Source organism: Apium graveolens, chromosome 6 (genome assembly GCF_009905375.1).
Source record: "Apium graveolens cultivar Ventura chromosome 6, ASM990537v1, whole genome shotgun sequence".
Lineage (NCBI taxonomy): Eukaryota > Viridiplantae > Streptophyta > Magnoliopsida > Apiales > Apiaceae > Apium > Apium graveolens.
In genome coordinates, this window is record NC_133652.1 from 4,611,918 (window position 1) to 4,628,356 (window position 16,439).

At 33.0% G+C, this 16,439-nt stretch overlaps 2 protein-coding genes across 5 annotated transcripts; both read left to right on the forward strand.

The window, feature by feature from the left end:
* The first annotated feature begins 2,320 nt into the window (after positions 1–2,320).
* LOC141666753 (protein AGAMOUS-LIKE 6) lies at positions 2,321–6,693 on the forward strand. Of its 4 annotated transcripts, none has more exons than XM_074472926.1 (8): positions 2,321–2,645; positions 4,501–4,576; positions 4,724–4,785; positions 5,018–5,117; positions 5,317–5,358; positions 5,823–5,885; positions 5,993–6,129; positions 6,296–6,693. In XM_074472926.1, exons 1-8 carry the CDS (start codon positions 2,461–2,463, stop codon positions 6,402–6,404), a joined length of 774 nt encoding a protein of 257 aa, XP_074329027.1. In that variant the 5' UTR covers positions 2,321–2,460; the 3' UTR covers positions 6,405–6,693. The 4 variants fall into 4 exon arrangements, with proteins under 4 accessions (XP_074329027.1, XP_074329029.1, XP_074329028.1 ...); XM_074472928.1 differs by having other exon boundaries at positions 2,322–2,645; positions 5,823–5,864; XM_074472927.1 differs by having other exon boundaries at positions 2,352–2,645; positions 6,299–6,693.
* A 1,411-nt stretch (positions 6,694–8,104) lies between these two features.
* LOC141666751 (nonsense-mediated mRNA decay factor SMG7-like) lies at positions 8,105–15,281 on the forward strand. Its single transcript, XM_074472925.1, has 8 exons — positions 8,105–8,342; positions 9,167–9,279; positions 10,169–10,771; positions 10,939–11,061; positions 12,025–12,239; positions 12,326–14,318; positions 14,443–14,574; positions 14,717–15,281. Exons 2-6 carry the CDS (start codon positions 9,205–9,207, stop codon positions 14,295–14,297), a joined length of 2,988 nt encoding a protein of 995 aa, XP_074329026.1. The 5' UTR covers positions 8,105–8,342; positions 9,167–9,204; the 3' UTR covers positions 14,298–14,318; positions 14,443–14,574; positions 14,717–15,281.
* The last annotated feature ends 1,158 nt before the right edge of the window (positions 15,282–16,439 follow it).

The window sequence follows — 16,439 nt, forward strand, 5'->3', positions numbered from 1 at the left end:
AACAGATCTATTTATAGAAATAATCTCATAAAATATATAACATAAAAATAACATATGTGACGAAAGTAGTTCTTAAATAAATTTATCATAATATGTAGATGTAATACACTTATTATATAGATAATTTAATCTTTCATAATCATATTATTCAATTTAAATTATAAATTTATTTATTTATTTTATTAAATAATTTTTGAAATCTCCGTATGCAAAACACGGGCTATAAACTAGTGTACTGGTAAAAGTATCTTTTACTTATTTTTTCCTACATTTTAAATATTTAACTCATGAAAAAGTTAATTAAACAATTTTTTGAATGATCATCATATATATTGCCAAATACCATTTTTTAAAATTTTTACATCTATTTCACAGTGCATGTGGCTCCAAAACAATAATTGAAAAAATTAGCTAGCTAATAAAAACTCTAAAATAAAAAGATGTGATATATATTGAATAGATGTTGTATGGCCTCTTAAGTTCAAACTAGAACATAATTCAAGTGTGGGCAGCTAGCTGAAGTTGACAGATATAGTTTGCTAAAACTGGGAATGAAGTATTGGTATTATCTTTGCTCTACTGTCACAACCTTTCCTTAACAAGTAAACTCTCTAACCAACCTAACATGCATATACTAGCCCTGCATTTATTCCCCTCTCCTTCCCCTCCCTTGAATTGCCTTTCCTCCAAATAGAAAACCCAACCACCAAATCCCACCTTTTCCCTCCTCAACATTATTACATTGTTACGGCCACGTTTACAGAATTCGGAAATCGAAACTCAGGTACTCATTTGTTATTTATCGAAAGTCGGAAATTTATCGGATGATAAATTTAAATACTTTTAATAACATTGAATACATTAGTCTTATCTATAATGAATATTCCATTCAAAAAATAATTAGTAACAATTAATCAGATTTTACAAATCAAATCGGTCAAATATTTTTATAAAATACTCACTCTGTCCCATAATGTGTTTCCTATTTTGACTTTTTGTACTGTCCATGTTCATGCTAAACTATTGACTACTAATTTACGTATAATCCATAAGATCAAAGATAGTCATGAATGATTTTGTTGGATTCGTATTTATGAGTACTTTAATAAAATAAAAATTTTATATTTAATACTAATACGAAATTAAAGAATTTAACAATCAAAATTGTGTATTGGTAAACGTGTCTAACACAAAGAGAAAACATTTTAAGGGACGGAGGGAGTAAATTGGTAACTTTCCAAAAAATCTAACAATTTTCGGAATATTTGTTATCAGGCGGCCTTCCCTAATCCTGATAACGGAAATTTTATTTATTTATCGAGACTAAAAAGAAGAGAGGGAGACGTAAATGAATGGGTTCATAGGCATATTCAAAAACTATGGCAGTTAATAGTTTGTTTTCTAACTAGAGTTAACCTTGTTCTCCTTGTTATTCTTGACCAAACGAAGCATGATTAAACAGTGTTATAACATCATTTCATACGACAATGTCACATTGTACTATGTTGAAGTTGACAAGCTAGGACAAATTTCAATTGTATGTATATGTGACGGTAGGTTGACACGTTTACCCTACATTTTAACTTTCTCGTCCAAAAGTATTTTATGCAATTATAGTTATTTTGACCGTACACTTTTTTTTTAATTTAATTTTATTTTACAAAATTATTTGCCAATATGAAATGATAGAGCCGACTTTTATTTTCTTACCGTCGTATCTTATTTTTTAAATTAACTGTATTTTAATAAAATATTATGAACGCATTTTTTCGAAAAGTGATCATCGTCACTTTTACAATTATTTTACAATTATTGAAAAGTGATCATGATCACTTTTAACTTAATGATCACTAAGTTAATCATTTTACAATTATTTTATTTTTCAAGTTGTGCATTAAAACATGGATAAATTAATAGTGGATAAACGAATAATATTGACGCATGAATATTATTTTATGATCTAAACATAATAGTAGACTTTTTCACCTGGATAAATAATTGTATTAATGAATAAAATGTTCCAATCGCAAAGTATTCTGTAGTAATTTATGTCCATCATAAATTAATCTTTTTTATTTATTATTATTAAATTAAAGTTCAATAAACAATAAATAAATTAAGGTAGGTGTTTCAATAAACCTGTCAAATCAGATCAAATCCTAAAATTAGATTATTAAAAACGCCCGTCCAAAAAAAGGAAGTTCAGCTGATTAAATGAAAGTGCAGTAATTAACTAGTTCTGTTAATCATCTGAGCCCAACCTAATTTGTTAATCACTCACACTTAAAGGAGACACTAAACGTAATTAGAACTTAATCCACAAGCAATAAGATCATATTTTGCCGTAACATCACGCCGTTTGACCAAAGTCCTAGTTACACTGTGTCAGTATCTATTTAAATTTAAGACAGATAAAGGCCTCACCATTTTGTGCAGAAGAAAAATAATTAGGGCAACAAAATGGGGAGAGGAAGAGTTGAGTTGAAGAGGATCGAGAACAAGATTAATCGACAAGTGACTTTCTCGAAAAGACGAGGCGGTTTGATGAAGAAAGCTTATGAGCTTTCCGTTCTCTGTGATGCTGAAGTTGCTGTCATTGTTTTCTCCAGCCGCGGAAAGCTTTACGAGTTCTCCAGTACCGGCAGGTACACTATAGGCACACAAATGTTTAGTAAATGTTTCGAAATTCTGGTTCCGTCACCGCACACACGTATTTTGTAATTTTTATTAATTTGTTGATATGGATACGACAAAAGGTCATGTGTTGTTTAGGTTTATTTTTTGTTTAGGTTTTCAGATTTAGATAAAGTGCGTGTATGTGTGTATTTCTCAGAGTTCTCTACCAGTTGTTTTGTTTGTATTGTAACAATTATTATTATTCTTTTACAGCTATGTCTAGCTACTTATATTATTGTTTATTCTGAGTACTTTGCTTTATTCTTATAAGGAATCTGTGTGAATGTATATTTTAATGTATAAGATTAAAGAAGTATTATTATAACTGTGTTGATTAATGACAAATCGACACGTTTTATCAATTTATATTAAATTAATGGATGTTAGTGCTAGATCTAAGGTTTTCATGAAACAGATGATTCTCTTTTATCTAGGTCTTGGAAATAGAGATCTGATTTCAACTTTTTGATTTGCTTATTCTTTTCTTTGTATGTGTTTCTGTGTGTATGTGTGTGTGTTTTGACTTGTTCTATCTGAATAGTATGAGGTTTTTTCTTGAGCTCAGGTTGGATAAGCTGTACATATCTGTGAGTCTTTTACTCCATTAACTTTTTGCTTCTTGCATTCTGTATTATCATTCTCATTATTGTTTCCATTGTGTATATGTTTATTCATTCTCTTGGTAAGCTTGATATTAATTCAAATCTGTATTGTCTGAGAATCATGCTTGGTGAACTCAATAGAAGGGAAGATAAGAAATTATGCTTGGTAAACACAAATAAAAGGGAAGGAATGGGCTTAGGGCCAGTGTGTGTGTGTGTGTGAGATTTCTGCCATGAAGAGATTGAGAGAAAAAATTACACTCATATGTTGACCAGATACTTCACAAAATTCATTTAATTTAGAACCAAGGTATAAGGTGTATTGGTGTGTTACATTTCTCATTTCTAATGGAGTTTATTATGCATTTGGGTTTTTTTTTTGTTTACAAAGTCATGTATTGTAGGAGAAGTTGGAGTACTTGATATGCCATATAGTCTTGTTAGATATAAGGATTTCTTTGGTATAGTTATATCATAATTAAGTACATATGTACTTATGTTGTTTCAAGTTGGTAGTATGGTTAAGGATAACTACTGTTAGATTTGCAATGTGTAAGGACTCAAAGTACTGCATAATTCTTGGGCATTGGTCTTTCTGATTGAAGGGATGCAGGTGTGATTTCTCTTTGGTACTAGAAAAATGTATGATTATCCCATTCTCTCTGTGCAAATTGTCAGCCTGGGGTTCATAATATAAATATCCTCTCTATGGTACAACCCCCCCCCCCCCCAAAACCCCAACACTATCCTTTAAATGATATTCTCCTTGGCAATGTTGAATGTGATCAGAAAGAAAAGAGTTGGAAAACACTATATTTAATGTTGGTAAATGCTCACCAACATGGACTAAGTATAAATATATTGTATGTATACGTGTAATCTCCCATGTTGTGGAAATTGTTTGCAGCACCATTATTAATTCTTCATGAATATTAACTACAAGATTACACAGTATTTTACTGCTTCGAACTGGTAACATATTGTATGTGTATGTGACTGATAACCTCTGCATATACACTATGCACAATCAGAACATTACACTGTTCTATACACATTCATGGTTTAGTAGATTTTTACTTCTTCAGTCTTTCTACATGCCCTTCAATATGTTTTATAAGTACTATAATATCATATGGAGCAAGATAATATAGTGTATTTTGTAAACATGCATGTGTATATTGATTGTAGCAGAACTTTAAGTAGGTTAATCTTTTTGATGCAGTCTGACTACAACCCTTGAGAAGTACCAGCGTAGCAGTTTAAATCAATTGAACAATAGCGTTGAAACTGAAACACAGGTTGGCATTGTATCTTGAAACTGAGGTTCCGTTACTTAAATTTCAGCTAGCTCTGTGTTTACATTTTACAGTAACCTCTACAGTTTTTTCCGTTTTCTAATTTCTTACACTTATGTCAATTTTTTCCCCACTTCTTTTCTCAATTAGAACTGGTACCAGGAGGTCTCACAGTTGAAGGCAAAGTATGAATCCCTGCAACGCTCTCAAAGGTTAGGCGACAGTTCTGATATTCGTCCCAAGACATTTAAGCTCATTACTAGTCATATACATAACCTAAGTTTTCAGACATAGTGATTATAAACATATAAATCTCATTTTTAATTATATATGAAAGATTCTATACATAGACAAGTGTTTTGATTTGTAAAATGTTGTAAAGTTGTTGTTAACATGTATTTTATACTACTGTTAAAAATTTGATCTGCATTAAAAATGAGGAAGGCATTTGCTTGGAGAGGATCTCGGACCATTGAGCTTGAAAGAACTGCAAAATCTTGAGAAACAACTCGAAGGGGCTCTTGCACAAACAAGGCAAAGAAAGGTAACAATGTCAAAGAAGTTAATTAGAAAACAGTGCACTTACAAAATTATCTATTTTCTAAAGAACTGATTACTTTAACCTTTTTAACCTCACTTGTAAAATCTAACAATAATTTAGTTTAGTTAGAAATCTTTCTTTTCTTTCTGCTCCCAGCTAATAAGTTATAAAATGATTATACACTTATATGTATGCACTGCAGTCACAGGCTATGGCTGAACAAATGGAGGAGCTCCGCAGGAAGGTATCTGAATTAACTGTTAGATATTAACATGAACCTCCCTATATATTTCTGCTTTATATGAAGTATAGGTGCCTATAGAGTAGTGTAGTATAAAAAGTCCTATCAAGAGTTAATGAATGTAAACAAAAACCTGACCAAACATCCAATATGTACTCCATCTTACAACTCTTCAAATCTTCAAATGTACTAAAAGAATAACACTATTGAGATTAGTTTTAGTAGATGTATACAAAAGGTGAAAAACCTGACCAAACATCAAATGTATTCAAAGACCCTTCAAGTGCTTGTCTGATTAGTTAGGTTTAGCTTGCAGAGACTTTATTTCTCTTCAGTGATAAGTGTGAAAGTACTGGGAGCTATAGGCATTATTAATTGTATGATCAGTTCTAAGCTTCTATCATTTCAATCATTCATATTGTAATAAATAAAGAGCCAAATTCTGTTTTACTGTTTTGTATTGACAGGAACGTCATCTTGGAGATGTCAACAAACAGCTGAAAATCAAGGTTTCTTTTGAATTGTCTTTGGTACTCATTATCCCTATGAATTTAACATATGTGTAGACCTCTGTGTAGTGCATTTGCAATTTTTACTGACAAGAAAGTAACTTTTTAATTGTTTTGAAAAAATGCAGCAAGAGTCAGGAGGACAAGAGTATAGGGGTGTTCCTTGCCCATGGGGTGGTAATGTACTCATGCATCCGCACCATGCACAATCTTCTCACTCAAATCCCATGCTTACTGATCAAGAACCTCCTTTCTTGCAAATAGGGTACTCCTCTAGTCCCTTCTCTATCTTTCTTCTCCGTATATGGCCCGACTCACACGAGAACTAATCTTAAAACGAGAATCGGATGAAGGATAATTAACCAAATTAATGTTTCAATGCAGAAAAATGCAAAACTTTAAAATTATGTTTTTCGGTTTTTTTTATGAAGCAGGTATCAGCAACATGAGTATGTCCCTGGTGAAGGATCATCTAGCATTCTAGCAAACAACAATAGCACTGCTGCTGAAAATAACATCAGTTATGGTTGGGTTCTTTGACATATATACCTAGCTAGCCATCTTTTTACCTACTCAAACTCATATATATAGAGAGATGGATTTGATAAATATTGGGTGATATATAAGATCTTGATGAGATGCTTTTTGTAAATTTTACAAGCTTAAAGGGGTGCAGTACTATTGTTGCTTAAAGGTTGGTAATTTGGTATTATATATAGTAGAATTTTGCTTGCACACTAGCTAGCTGCATCATCTGACCTTCATGTACTCTTGGAAAGTTTGAAGATATATATATATATATATATATATATATATATTTCTCTTTTTATTTGTCAGGGTTTTCTCGTTGATTAATCAACGGAAAGTTCTTTTGGGCTCCCTTGCAAATTATATTATTTTGAAATGTTTCTTCTACGTAATACTTTCTCCGTTTTAAAATAACTGTCGACCTTTGAAAAAAAAAATTAATAATAATTGTGCACTTACATTTTTGATGTCATTATTCGAATTATAAAATTTAGTTTATATTTTCAAGATAAATTTTACACCACATATAATTATTATATCACTGATTTTTATTTCCAAATTTAACTATATACCAAAAACAATGATATATTTAATATAGTAAATGTAATAAATATTACTATTAATATAATTTTATTACCGATGTCAGAATTTCCTATTATATATAATTTTTTTTAAAAGTGGACATTTATTTTGATACGGGACAGTAACTCTACGTGCCCGCATTAAGATATCAAACGGACTGCCGAAGCCCAAATTTACCTTCAAAAAGGCCACCTGACCAGTTGTTGACCGATTGGGCTTAACTTAAAGTCCTTTTGAAATGGGCTTCAACAAGAACAAAGTAAGATTTCGAGTGTTATAAAGTATTAATGTTTTGGGCCCAAGCCCAATCCACAAGGAATGTGAATTAAATATCTTTAACAAAAATATATACACGTCGCTTATAAGATATTAAAATAAATAATCAAGTTGAACACTTAACATTTACATGAACTAAAAATTATAGATGCATTTATTTCAAAAAAAATTAAAAATAAATGCAGTTAAATGTCAAAAAACGTAGTTTATTAATAAATTTATAAATTTCAGTTTATTATTGATAAAAAATGTAGCAGTAACAAAATACTAATAATACAATTGTTTACTTATTTTTTAAAAACAGATTACATAAATAAAATAGTATGAGATAGACTCACGCCACCGTCACCGATTCATGATTCTTTTTTCTTTTTTTTTATTTTGTGCAAAAAAGAGTATTAAAATAGTCGAAGTGTGCGAAAATTGATGGGATACCGGATTATTGGTCGAGCTTTGTGAAAACTGACCTGAATATCGGATTAACAATAAAAAGCACTCTTTCTTTCCCATTAAATTCTCTATATCACTTTTGACACGTTTTTCAATGTTATTTTAAAGTATAACTCCATAATATTTTTTTTTAAAAAAAATTATGTATAAAAATTTTATATTTAAACTTTTATTCCAAAAAAAAATAAAAAAAAAATTACGAAGCTATATTTTTTTATAGAAGTATCTAAATACGTGTAAATAGTAAACATATCTATTTTTTTATAGAAGTATCTAAATACGTGTAAATAGTAAACATATCGAAATCAACGGGACAGTAATAAACTTATATATTAAATATTTAAATATAGGAGCAGAATTTATTTATATAAAAATATTACATTTCTCTTGTTGTCGCTGTGAAACCAAAGAGAGGGGGTCAAGAAGAGTTTGAATAGAAAATAAAGACTTCCAGAGAGAGAGATTGAGAGAGAGAGAGAGGAGAGAGATTTTGGTTACTTCTTTTTTTTTCTTACGGCTGCCCCTAAATTCTCGTCTATATGTCCGTCAGCAGCTTCTTTTATATATCATATACCCCATAAAAGTCTTGATATATCCTTAATTTCATTAATTTTACAGCTCCCCCAGATCTGTTTTTGCCCTGTAAGTCTCTTCTTTTTTCTCTTTATTAACTTTACTTAAATTCCCAGATTTTATTTTTGTGTTTCTATCTTTATTTGTGTTAAAGATTGGATTTTTTTGCTTATTTGTTATCTGGGTATGTGTTTTTATGCTTTGTTTTAGTAATTATGCTGTTTTCTTGAAATTTAGTGGTGGTTGTGTAGTGTTTGAGGAGTTAGATTGTAGACTTGAGTTGTTTGTTTGTTGCCAATTGCTTGCAATTTGGGGTTAGAAAAACTCGAACTTTATGGTGTGTTGATGTGTCGCCATGGACTTAATTAGGGGTTCTTGTGATTGGTTGGTTTTCAGGAATTGGTTTTGTTAGTGAATTTGGGATTTTTCGGGGTTGGGGAGGTTTGGAATCACGAGGGGAGGGGGAAGGAGAGTATTGATGAGTTTTTGGAGGAGATTTATATTTAGGACCTTGAATCAAGAATCTTAGTTTATGAATTTAATAGAATGAACGTTTTACAGGATTCCCGAGCTAAAAAAATCAGGTCTATGTTTGGGAATAACTACTAAAGTTTAAACTGGAAGGGTTATTTTTCTGCGCTTATAAGCCTGACCAAGCTTAGAATTTTGTATTGGTTTTGGCATATGAAGTATAGGTTTAGCATATAAAGTAGGTTTGACTGGTGTACGGACGGTTGATCAGGTGTTGTAAGAGATTTGCTAAGTTAAAGTTTGTGGGTCTGTTTGCAAGAATATATTAATTGCACACTGTCATTTTGCTGCATCGTTTATATACATATTTAGTTTTGTCCACATTGAATTTGCTATTGCTTATACAATTGAATCTATTGCAGGTATACTTTGGTTTGGGTTTGTCAGATATGGTAGATGAATGACAATTGTAGATACGACAAGTAAAATGTCTGCTCCTTCGTCGTGGGAGCTTGCTCAACGTCTTTATGACAAGGTTTGTGTTTTCTTTTTGTTTATACAGTAACGTGTATTATCGTGTACTGCATTTTGTATGTTTGCAAGGGACAATATTTCTCTGACGATCCTCTCTGTTAAAGTTTCCGTGTTTCTTCTATCGTATTCCAAATTTAGTAATCTTAATTTGATATTCTTGTTCTTTAGACTAGTTTGTTATATAGGGAGTTCATGCATATTCCCCATCTAATATGTTGTGTCATTACTCGCTAGTCTAGATTAATTACGCTCTGTTTTGTCATCACCACTGCCGCTTGTTAAAAAATATTGTATGGAAACCCCCAAAAATACTGGTTACCACCAGTAAAGCTTTGAAATATTCCTTACTTTTTGTTGATACATGTACAATTTTTTTGGCTAGCAGATAATTGTAACGTATTCATGTCTTCAAAAGCTGTTTTTTAACTATTTCTTTTTTCTTGCCTAATTTACTTGGTACATTAATGATTCTTCACTTTCCTATTTCAGTTTCATTTTCTTTGTATATCGAACTCTTGTAATTAAGATTATTTCACAAATCTGGACAATCTAGGTAAATGAGCTATTCCGTACTACTGAGTTGAGAAAAAACATATGCTTATGATTCACGATGGATTCATTCTTTCTACTAGGTTAAATGGATGTAAGCAAGTTACAAAAGTTTTGGTTCCAGTAGTGTTTCATATATTCACTCTAAATTTGTACAAGTACACAATGGTTGTATTATCATTTGCTATAGATTAACATACATGTTCCTTCAGTACTTATTTCCCTGGTAATTTAAGTATAATTAACACCATTTAACTTGTTCATGCTTCAATTATGAGCTCATATATCCAGATATCTCAGCCATGGAAATTAATTACTTTTACTCATATTGCATCTTACAGAATACGGAGTTGGAGAATAAGCGTCGACGCTCAATACAAGCAAAAGTACCCTCCGATCCAAATACATGGCAACTCATGCGGGAAAATTATGAAGCCATAATTCTTGAGGACCATACTTTTTCGGAACAGCACAATGTTGAATATGCTTTGTGGCAGTTACATTACAGAAGAATTGAGGAGTTTAGAGCACACTTTAATTCCGCTGCAGCTTCTGCTGGATCAGTCCCACCTCGGTCTGCAAAAGGTCCTAGGCCTGATCGAGTCACTAAAATACGTCTCCAGTTCAAGACTTTTCTTTCAGAAGCGACGGGATTTTACCATGACCTTATATTGAAGATCAAAGCAAAACATGGGCTCTCCCTAGGGCATTTTTCTGATGATTTTGAAAATCGTGTTGCATTTGAGAAAGATGAGAAAAAATCTATTGAGATGAAGAAGGGTCTGATATCTTGTCACCGTTGTTTAATTTACCTGGGTGACCTTGCACGATATAAAGGTCTATATGGGGAGGGTGACTCCAAAAATCGAGATTATGCAGCTGCTTCCAGTTACTATTTGCAGGCTGCATCTCTTTTGCCATCTAGTGGAAATCCTCATCACCAGGTACCCGCTCACCTCCTTTTGCTGTCCAGCTCTTTTCGTTAATTACAATACTGTTCATATGTATTGTTCCTTACAGTCCTGTTTTATCATTTTCCATCAAGCTTCTTTTTCTTTACAGCATTGTTAAATTTACGTAGTAAGTTTAAGTTATTTTTTTTGTTTCGCAGCTCGCCATAGTGGCTGCCTATTCAGGGGATGAAGTGGTGGCTGTTTACCGTTATTTTCGTAGTTTGGCTGTGGACAACCCCTTTTCAACTGCAAGGGAGAACTTAATTGTTGCTTTCGAAAAGGTGTTGTGTACTAGTTGTAATACATGTTTCTGTTTCCAATTTGGCTACCACTATATATTTTTCCGTAATTTTAAGTTGAAACTTTTTAAGTCACTTGGTCATATAATATTAAATCCATTCTGCTATTGAGACATGTAAAGCATATATATAATCCAGTTACCTTCAACTTCTGAGAACACTGCTTTTAATTATAGGCTCCCAAATTCTCACCAGCTATAAGTGTTGTCAGCATATAAAAGGGTATAGAATCTTTTCCAAATTGTGTTTTTTATCTATTAAAAACTTTAGTTGATACAATGCAAAAAAATTGAAAAGGTTTGGTGGCTCAAATGTTAGTTTTTAGATACTAGAATATGGATGGAAGTTTGCATCAGTTTATAGTTTCAAGGATCGTGATGCTTAATTAGTTATGCAATTAAATATAATATAGAAAATAGATCTATACGCTTTTCTAATTTCTGGATGCAAATATCGCACGTGACACACAATGAACAGTGTCTATCTTCACAGAGATCTTCGGGCAATGGGTTCCCAGTCCCAGCTTTATGAGAACCTTTTAATTTGCTTTAGGCCAGGCTCAATGGGAAATTGCTTTGCTGAAACAATGGACTTGTTGGGCGTTATAGGTTTTCATTATATGATATATATTCTAGATTAGATTGGACCAGGTTAAGCATGTTGTTTACGATAATAAATCAGTAACTAGTCTCATCCTTTTAGTATCTACTTTACAAATATAATTTAGCTTAATAATTAAGATTACTTTGTCTATCTGATACATAGCCAGAGCACTTTCCACATTAGTAATAGTATTAAAGAATTTTGATCAACTGATTTATACATAATGATTCTATACATTGGCTGGTTGGACTGTTCCGGATGGTGTTCAAGTATGTGTTGATAGATCAATGTATTTGCCTTTTTATATTTCGTTATATATTGTATTTGCGTGTATTTTTGCAGAACCGAAAATCCTACTCTCAGTTGCACAAAGATATGATAAAGGAGTCAGCTGACCAGACAAATAACAGAGCTATAGGAACAAATGAAACAAGTCTTCAAGCGAAGGAGTTCAATGTTGATGGCTCCGGTGAAAGAGCACCCAATAAGCATGATATTTATAAAACTTTTTGTATTCGATTTGTTCGCTTAAATGGAATCCTTTTCACACGCACAAGGTAGAAAATTTTGGACTCTCTTTTCCTCTTTTTTTTGGTTAACTTATTACAAAAACAATTGTATGATATATATTGTCTTACTCCAGCTTGGACACATTTGGTGAAGTGCTGTCACTTGTTAGCAGTCTTCTGCGCGAACTGCTTTCGTCTGGTCCTGAAGAGGAGTTGAACTTTGGTTTAGATGCTGTGGATAATGGACTTCTTATTGTTAGGATGGTCTCTATTCTCATATTTACAGTTCATAATGTAAAAAGGGAGGCTGAAGGTCAGTCGTATGCAGATATCCTACAGCGCAAGGGACTTCTTCAAAATGCAGTTGTTGCAACTTTTGAGCTAATGGGACACATTTTTAAGAGATGTTCAGAGTTATCTGATCCTTCTACAAGTCACCTTTTACCCGGACTCTTGATTTTTCTGGAATGGCTGGCCAGCTTTGCTGATGTTGCAGCTGGCAGTGACATAGATGACAAGCAAGCATCTGTTAGGTCGCAATTTTGGGATTATTGTGTTTCTTTTTTAAACAAGCTCTCCACCAATGGATTAATGCTTACAAGTGACGGAGATGATGAAAACTGCTTTTTTAACATGAGCAAGTACGAGGAAGGGGAAAGTGATAATCGGCTTGCTTTATGGGAGGACTTTGAGCTACGAGGGTTCTTACCCCTACAATCTGCTCATCTCATCTTGGATTTTTCAAGGAAGCAGTCCATTGGACGTGATAGTAAGAAGGAAAAAGATTCTCGTTTGAAAAGGATTTTAGCTGCAGGGAAGGCCCTAACAAATCTTGTGAAAGTTGACCAAAAACCTCTAAGTTTTAATGTGAAACTTCAGAGGTTTGTTATAGGTGTTGCACCTCCAAATTTAGAAGACACCAGTTCTGCCCTCTATTCAGCCGGTTCGAAACCAGGTGTTAGCATCAAAGAGAGTTCGAAAGATTCCATGACAGATTTGACAATTAGCCAGTCAGAATTTCAATTATACGATGGGGACGAGGATGACGAAGTGATTTTATTTAAGCCAACATTAAGTGAGAAGCGACAAGATGCAATTTCTGAATCTGTCCCACCTAGGGAAACTGGGAATGGTCAAAATGCTTTTGCAGATGACAGTCAGCTTTATGGTGCTCCTATTTCAGCTTTTGAAGTCGGCCTGCACCAGAAATCTAATTTTTCTTCTGGTTCACAGACACCCATGCACGTTACCGCTTTTTCATCTGGTCGACAGTCACCTTTGCCTGTTCCCAGTTTCGTCTCTCAACAAATGCGACCTAGTCAGATAAATTCTAGCTCCAGAAACCAACATGATTTTCTTGCTAAAGACTTGGAAGGTTGGAGCTTGGTGGAAAGTGGTCGTGCAATTGATCTCAGGATGCAGAATGATGTGAAAGTGTCTAATGTTGCTTCTCTATCGCTTCCCATGCAGCAATTTGTTAATCCCATTCCCAGTTATACCGGTATATATTCTCATGCAATGGCCCCGGGAACCATGATGCAAAAACAGATCAACACAGGCGCGTCTTCTTGGGCACCCCATGCGCCAAATAATTTTGAGTTTGTTGCATCCTCTGGATTTAATGGAGGCATCTTTGCACCTACAGTGTCTCCGGCCTTACCAGCTGCATCTATAAAAGGGCCGGCTAATCGTCCTGTAAGGCATTTAGGCCCTCCACCTGGGTTTAACTCTGTTCGTCCGAAGCAAGTTTATGAACCCTCTGTACCAGTAATGAGTGGAGAGAATCAGTCAATGGATAATTATAGCTGGTTGGATGGATATACGCATCCATCATCAATGGGTCATTCGAGTCTTAAACAGTATACTGGTCATCCATCACCTCCAGGGTTTCTGTACAGTGATGGGAGCAATGCCCCTCTAGATGCAGCTTGCTTCCCTTTTCCAGGAAAACAAGTTTCTACCGCACAATTTGAAGCTGAAGATAGAAATGGACAGGTCGCAGAGAGTATAAACTTGCCCAACGAACAAAAGCAGCAGCACCAGAGTCTTCCACCGCCGCAGCAATACCAAGGCAAATCTTTCCTGATGAATCATCATATCGTGTGATACATATTTAGACATCAAATGGTGAGTTTTGGCTTTGTCTGTGTAATGTGTATGTGGTTTTTTCTTCTTGATTGAATTGAAATGTATTAGACTTTCTACTGTTTATATTAAATCTGAGATCGTTTTCTTGATTTGATGATCTTAGATCCTTGTGAATGATTCTGGTTCTCTGGGATGAACTTTTGCTAACGAAGTCTGGATCCAACTTGAAATCCTTCCTGTTCTCATACATGTATGTTGGAGCACATTGTTGTTGGCATCTTGCAGGCCGTTGACGGTAAGCTCTCATCTCTCTTCCTATTTCATAGTGCTCGTGTTTCGATCAGAAAAGATGGGAGTTGACCAAACTTCTTCGCGGAAATATTATACATGATATTCTGGTTTAGCGACTTTTGTTTTAATTCATGTACCATGTGTAGATTGCAATATGCTCCTTGGCATGGAGGAAGAATTGTGGAGGTTTCAGGTGGCTCGTTGCCCATCATTAAATCTACTGTCTGGTCAATCCGGGGATGGAACATGTCATTACACCGTTAATCTTTGGTCATTGTCTTTAAGAAGGAAGGATGAAATTAGTAAAGTCTAATGACGGTTCTACTTAGTTCTGTTTACCCCTATCAGTGAACACAAGCATAGTATCTGGTCGCTGTTAGCATCAGTTGGATGATAAATGTTATGCATTACGTGCTTGCTAATATTAATATCTGCTGGATGCAAGATAATATATTATTAAGTTTACTAAGGTCATGTCGAGGACGTGAGTTTGAATAAATGGATCATGGGATCTGCAGCAAAGAAGCATGACAATGTTTCTTTATGAACTTTCATCAAAAGACTTCTTGTGTGTTGATGCTTTTATTTTGTTGGTTATGGTGACCAGAAACACCTGTACCTTAATAAGCTTGAATAATTGAAACATCAAACCTTTTGTTAGGTGTTGCTGAATGTTGCTTGTTTATTCGTAAAGTATGTTTGATTTCCATTTCCTGAAATTTTCAGTTGAAGAATTTGCATCAATCTTAGTTAGCTTCTTTTATGGTCTTAACATGGAATTTCCATAGTTTTGCAGAGCTACTTGTTCACGGGACATTGTCCCTTCTTAGTTTAGCCTCTCCTAAAATAGGAGAATGTTGGATCCAAATAATAAAAAAATACACTCCACAAGTTCTCGGTTTAAATACCGTCAATGACATATATTTATATTATTATTTATAAATATACATATAAGTTATCAGGTTTGAATTCCGTTAATAACAAATATTACATTATTATTTATAAAGATATATATAAGTTTTCATGTTCGAATCTCATCGACAACAAACATTTACATTATTATTTGTGAAAAAGATCTCATCAAATATATACTATTTATACTATTTGAATTTAGGTTGAAACTATACATAATCATTATTTAGTATTTTATTATTTATATAGAATTTTAATAAAATTATATAAAATAGAAAAAAATATATATAAATATTAATCAAGACACGGGTTAGTCTTTATTAATAAGAAAAACAGTTTTTTGGTGGAACACGTTTGGTTACCAGTGAACTCGATTCTCTGCCACTACTACACTAATACAATTAGATCCGCTTTTCAGCTGCTAGTATCTATTATTAAGAATCACATGCATCATAGTTATATTGTGCCGAAATTTTAAAATAAGTAAATTATGATTTAAAATAAATAAGGGATTTATAAGTGATAAGTAGATAGATATTTATAAGTTAAATAAGTGTTTGGTTAAATGTCAGAATTTTTTTTTACTTAACTGAGCTAAAATAATTAAATTTTAAATACAATTATCTTAATTCGTAAATTTTTAATTAGAAAAACATGTAAAAACATAAATTTTAAAACAAAAATTAATATAAAACAAAATAAGTTGAGAAAAGTAAGTCGTTGCTAACATTCAACTTATATGTTTATAAGTTTATAAGTTGTAAATTTTAATTGTACTTCACTTCTCTGGGATGTATAATTATAGATATAAATAATTTAGTGGCTGCAGCTTTTATGATAATACACTGGATGCAAACATTGGTGTCAAAGGAGCAAACATAATTCACCAAACTAGACATTGCTTGATGAACTTGAAGTACTTTTCTCGGATAAACTATATAAAGAACTTGACAAGGA

Bases quoted from the DNA above. Each gene is read 5' to 3' on its own strand.
- LOC141666751 (XM_074472925.1), top strand. From the start codon at position 9,205: ATGACAATTGTAGATACGACAAGTAAAATGTCTGCTCCTTCGTCGTGG. The intron at 9,280-10,168 runs GTTTGTGTTTTC...TGCATCTTACAG, and splicing joins CTCAACGTCTTTATGACAAG to AATACGGAGTTGGAGAATAA. The intron at 12,240-12,325 runs GTAGAAAATTTT...GTCTTACTCCAG, and splicing joins ATCCTTTTCACACGCACAAG to CTTGGACACATTTGGTGAAG.
- LOC141666753 (XM_074472926.1), top strand. From the start codon at position 2,461: ATGGGGAGAGGAAGAGTTGAGTTGAAGAGGATCGAGAACAAGATTAAT. The intron at 4,786-5,017 runs GTTAGGCGACAG...AAAATGAGGAAG, and splicing joins TCCCTGCAACGCTCTCAAAG to GCATTTGCTTGGAGAGGATC. The intron at 5,886-5,992 runs GTACTCATTATC...GAAAAAATGCAG, and splicing joins TTTCTTTTGAATTGTCTTTG to CAAGAGTCAGGAGGACAAGA.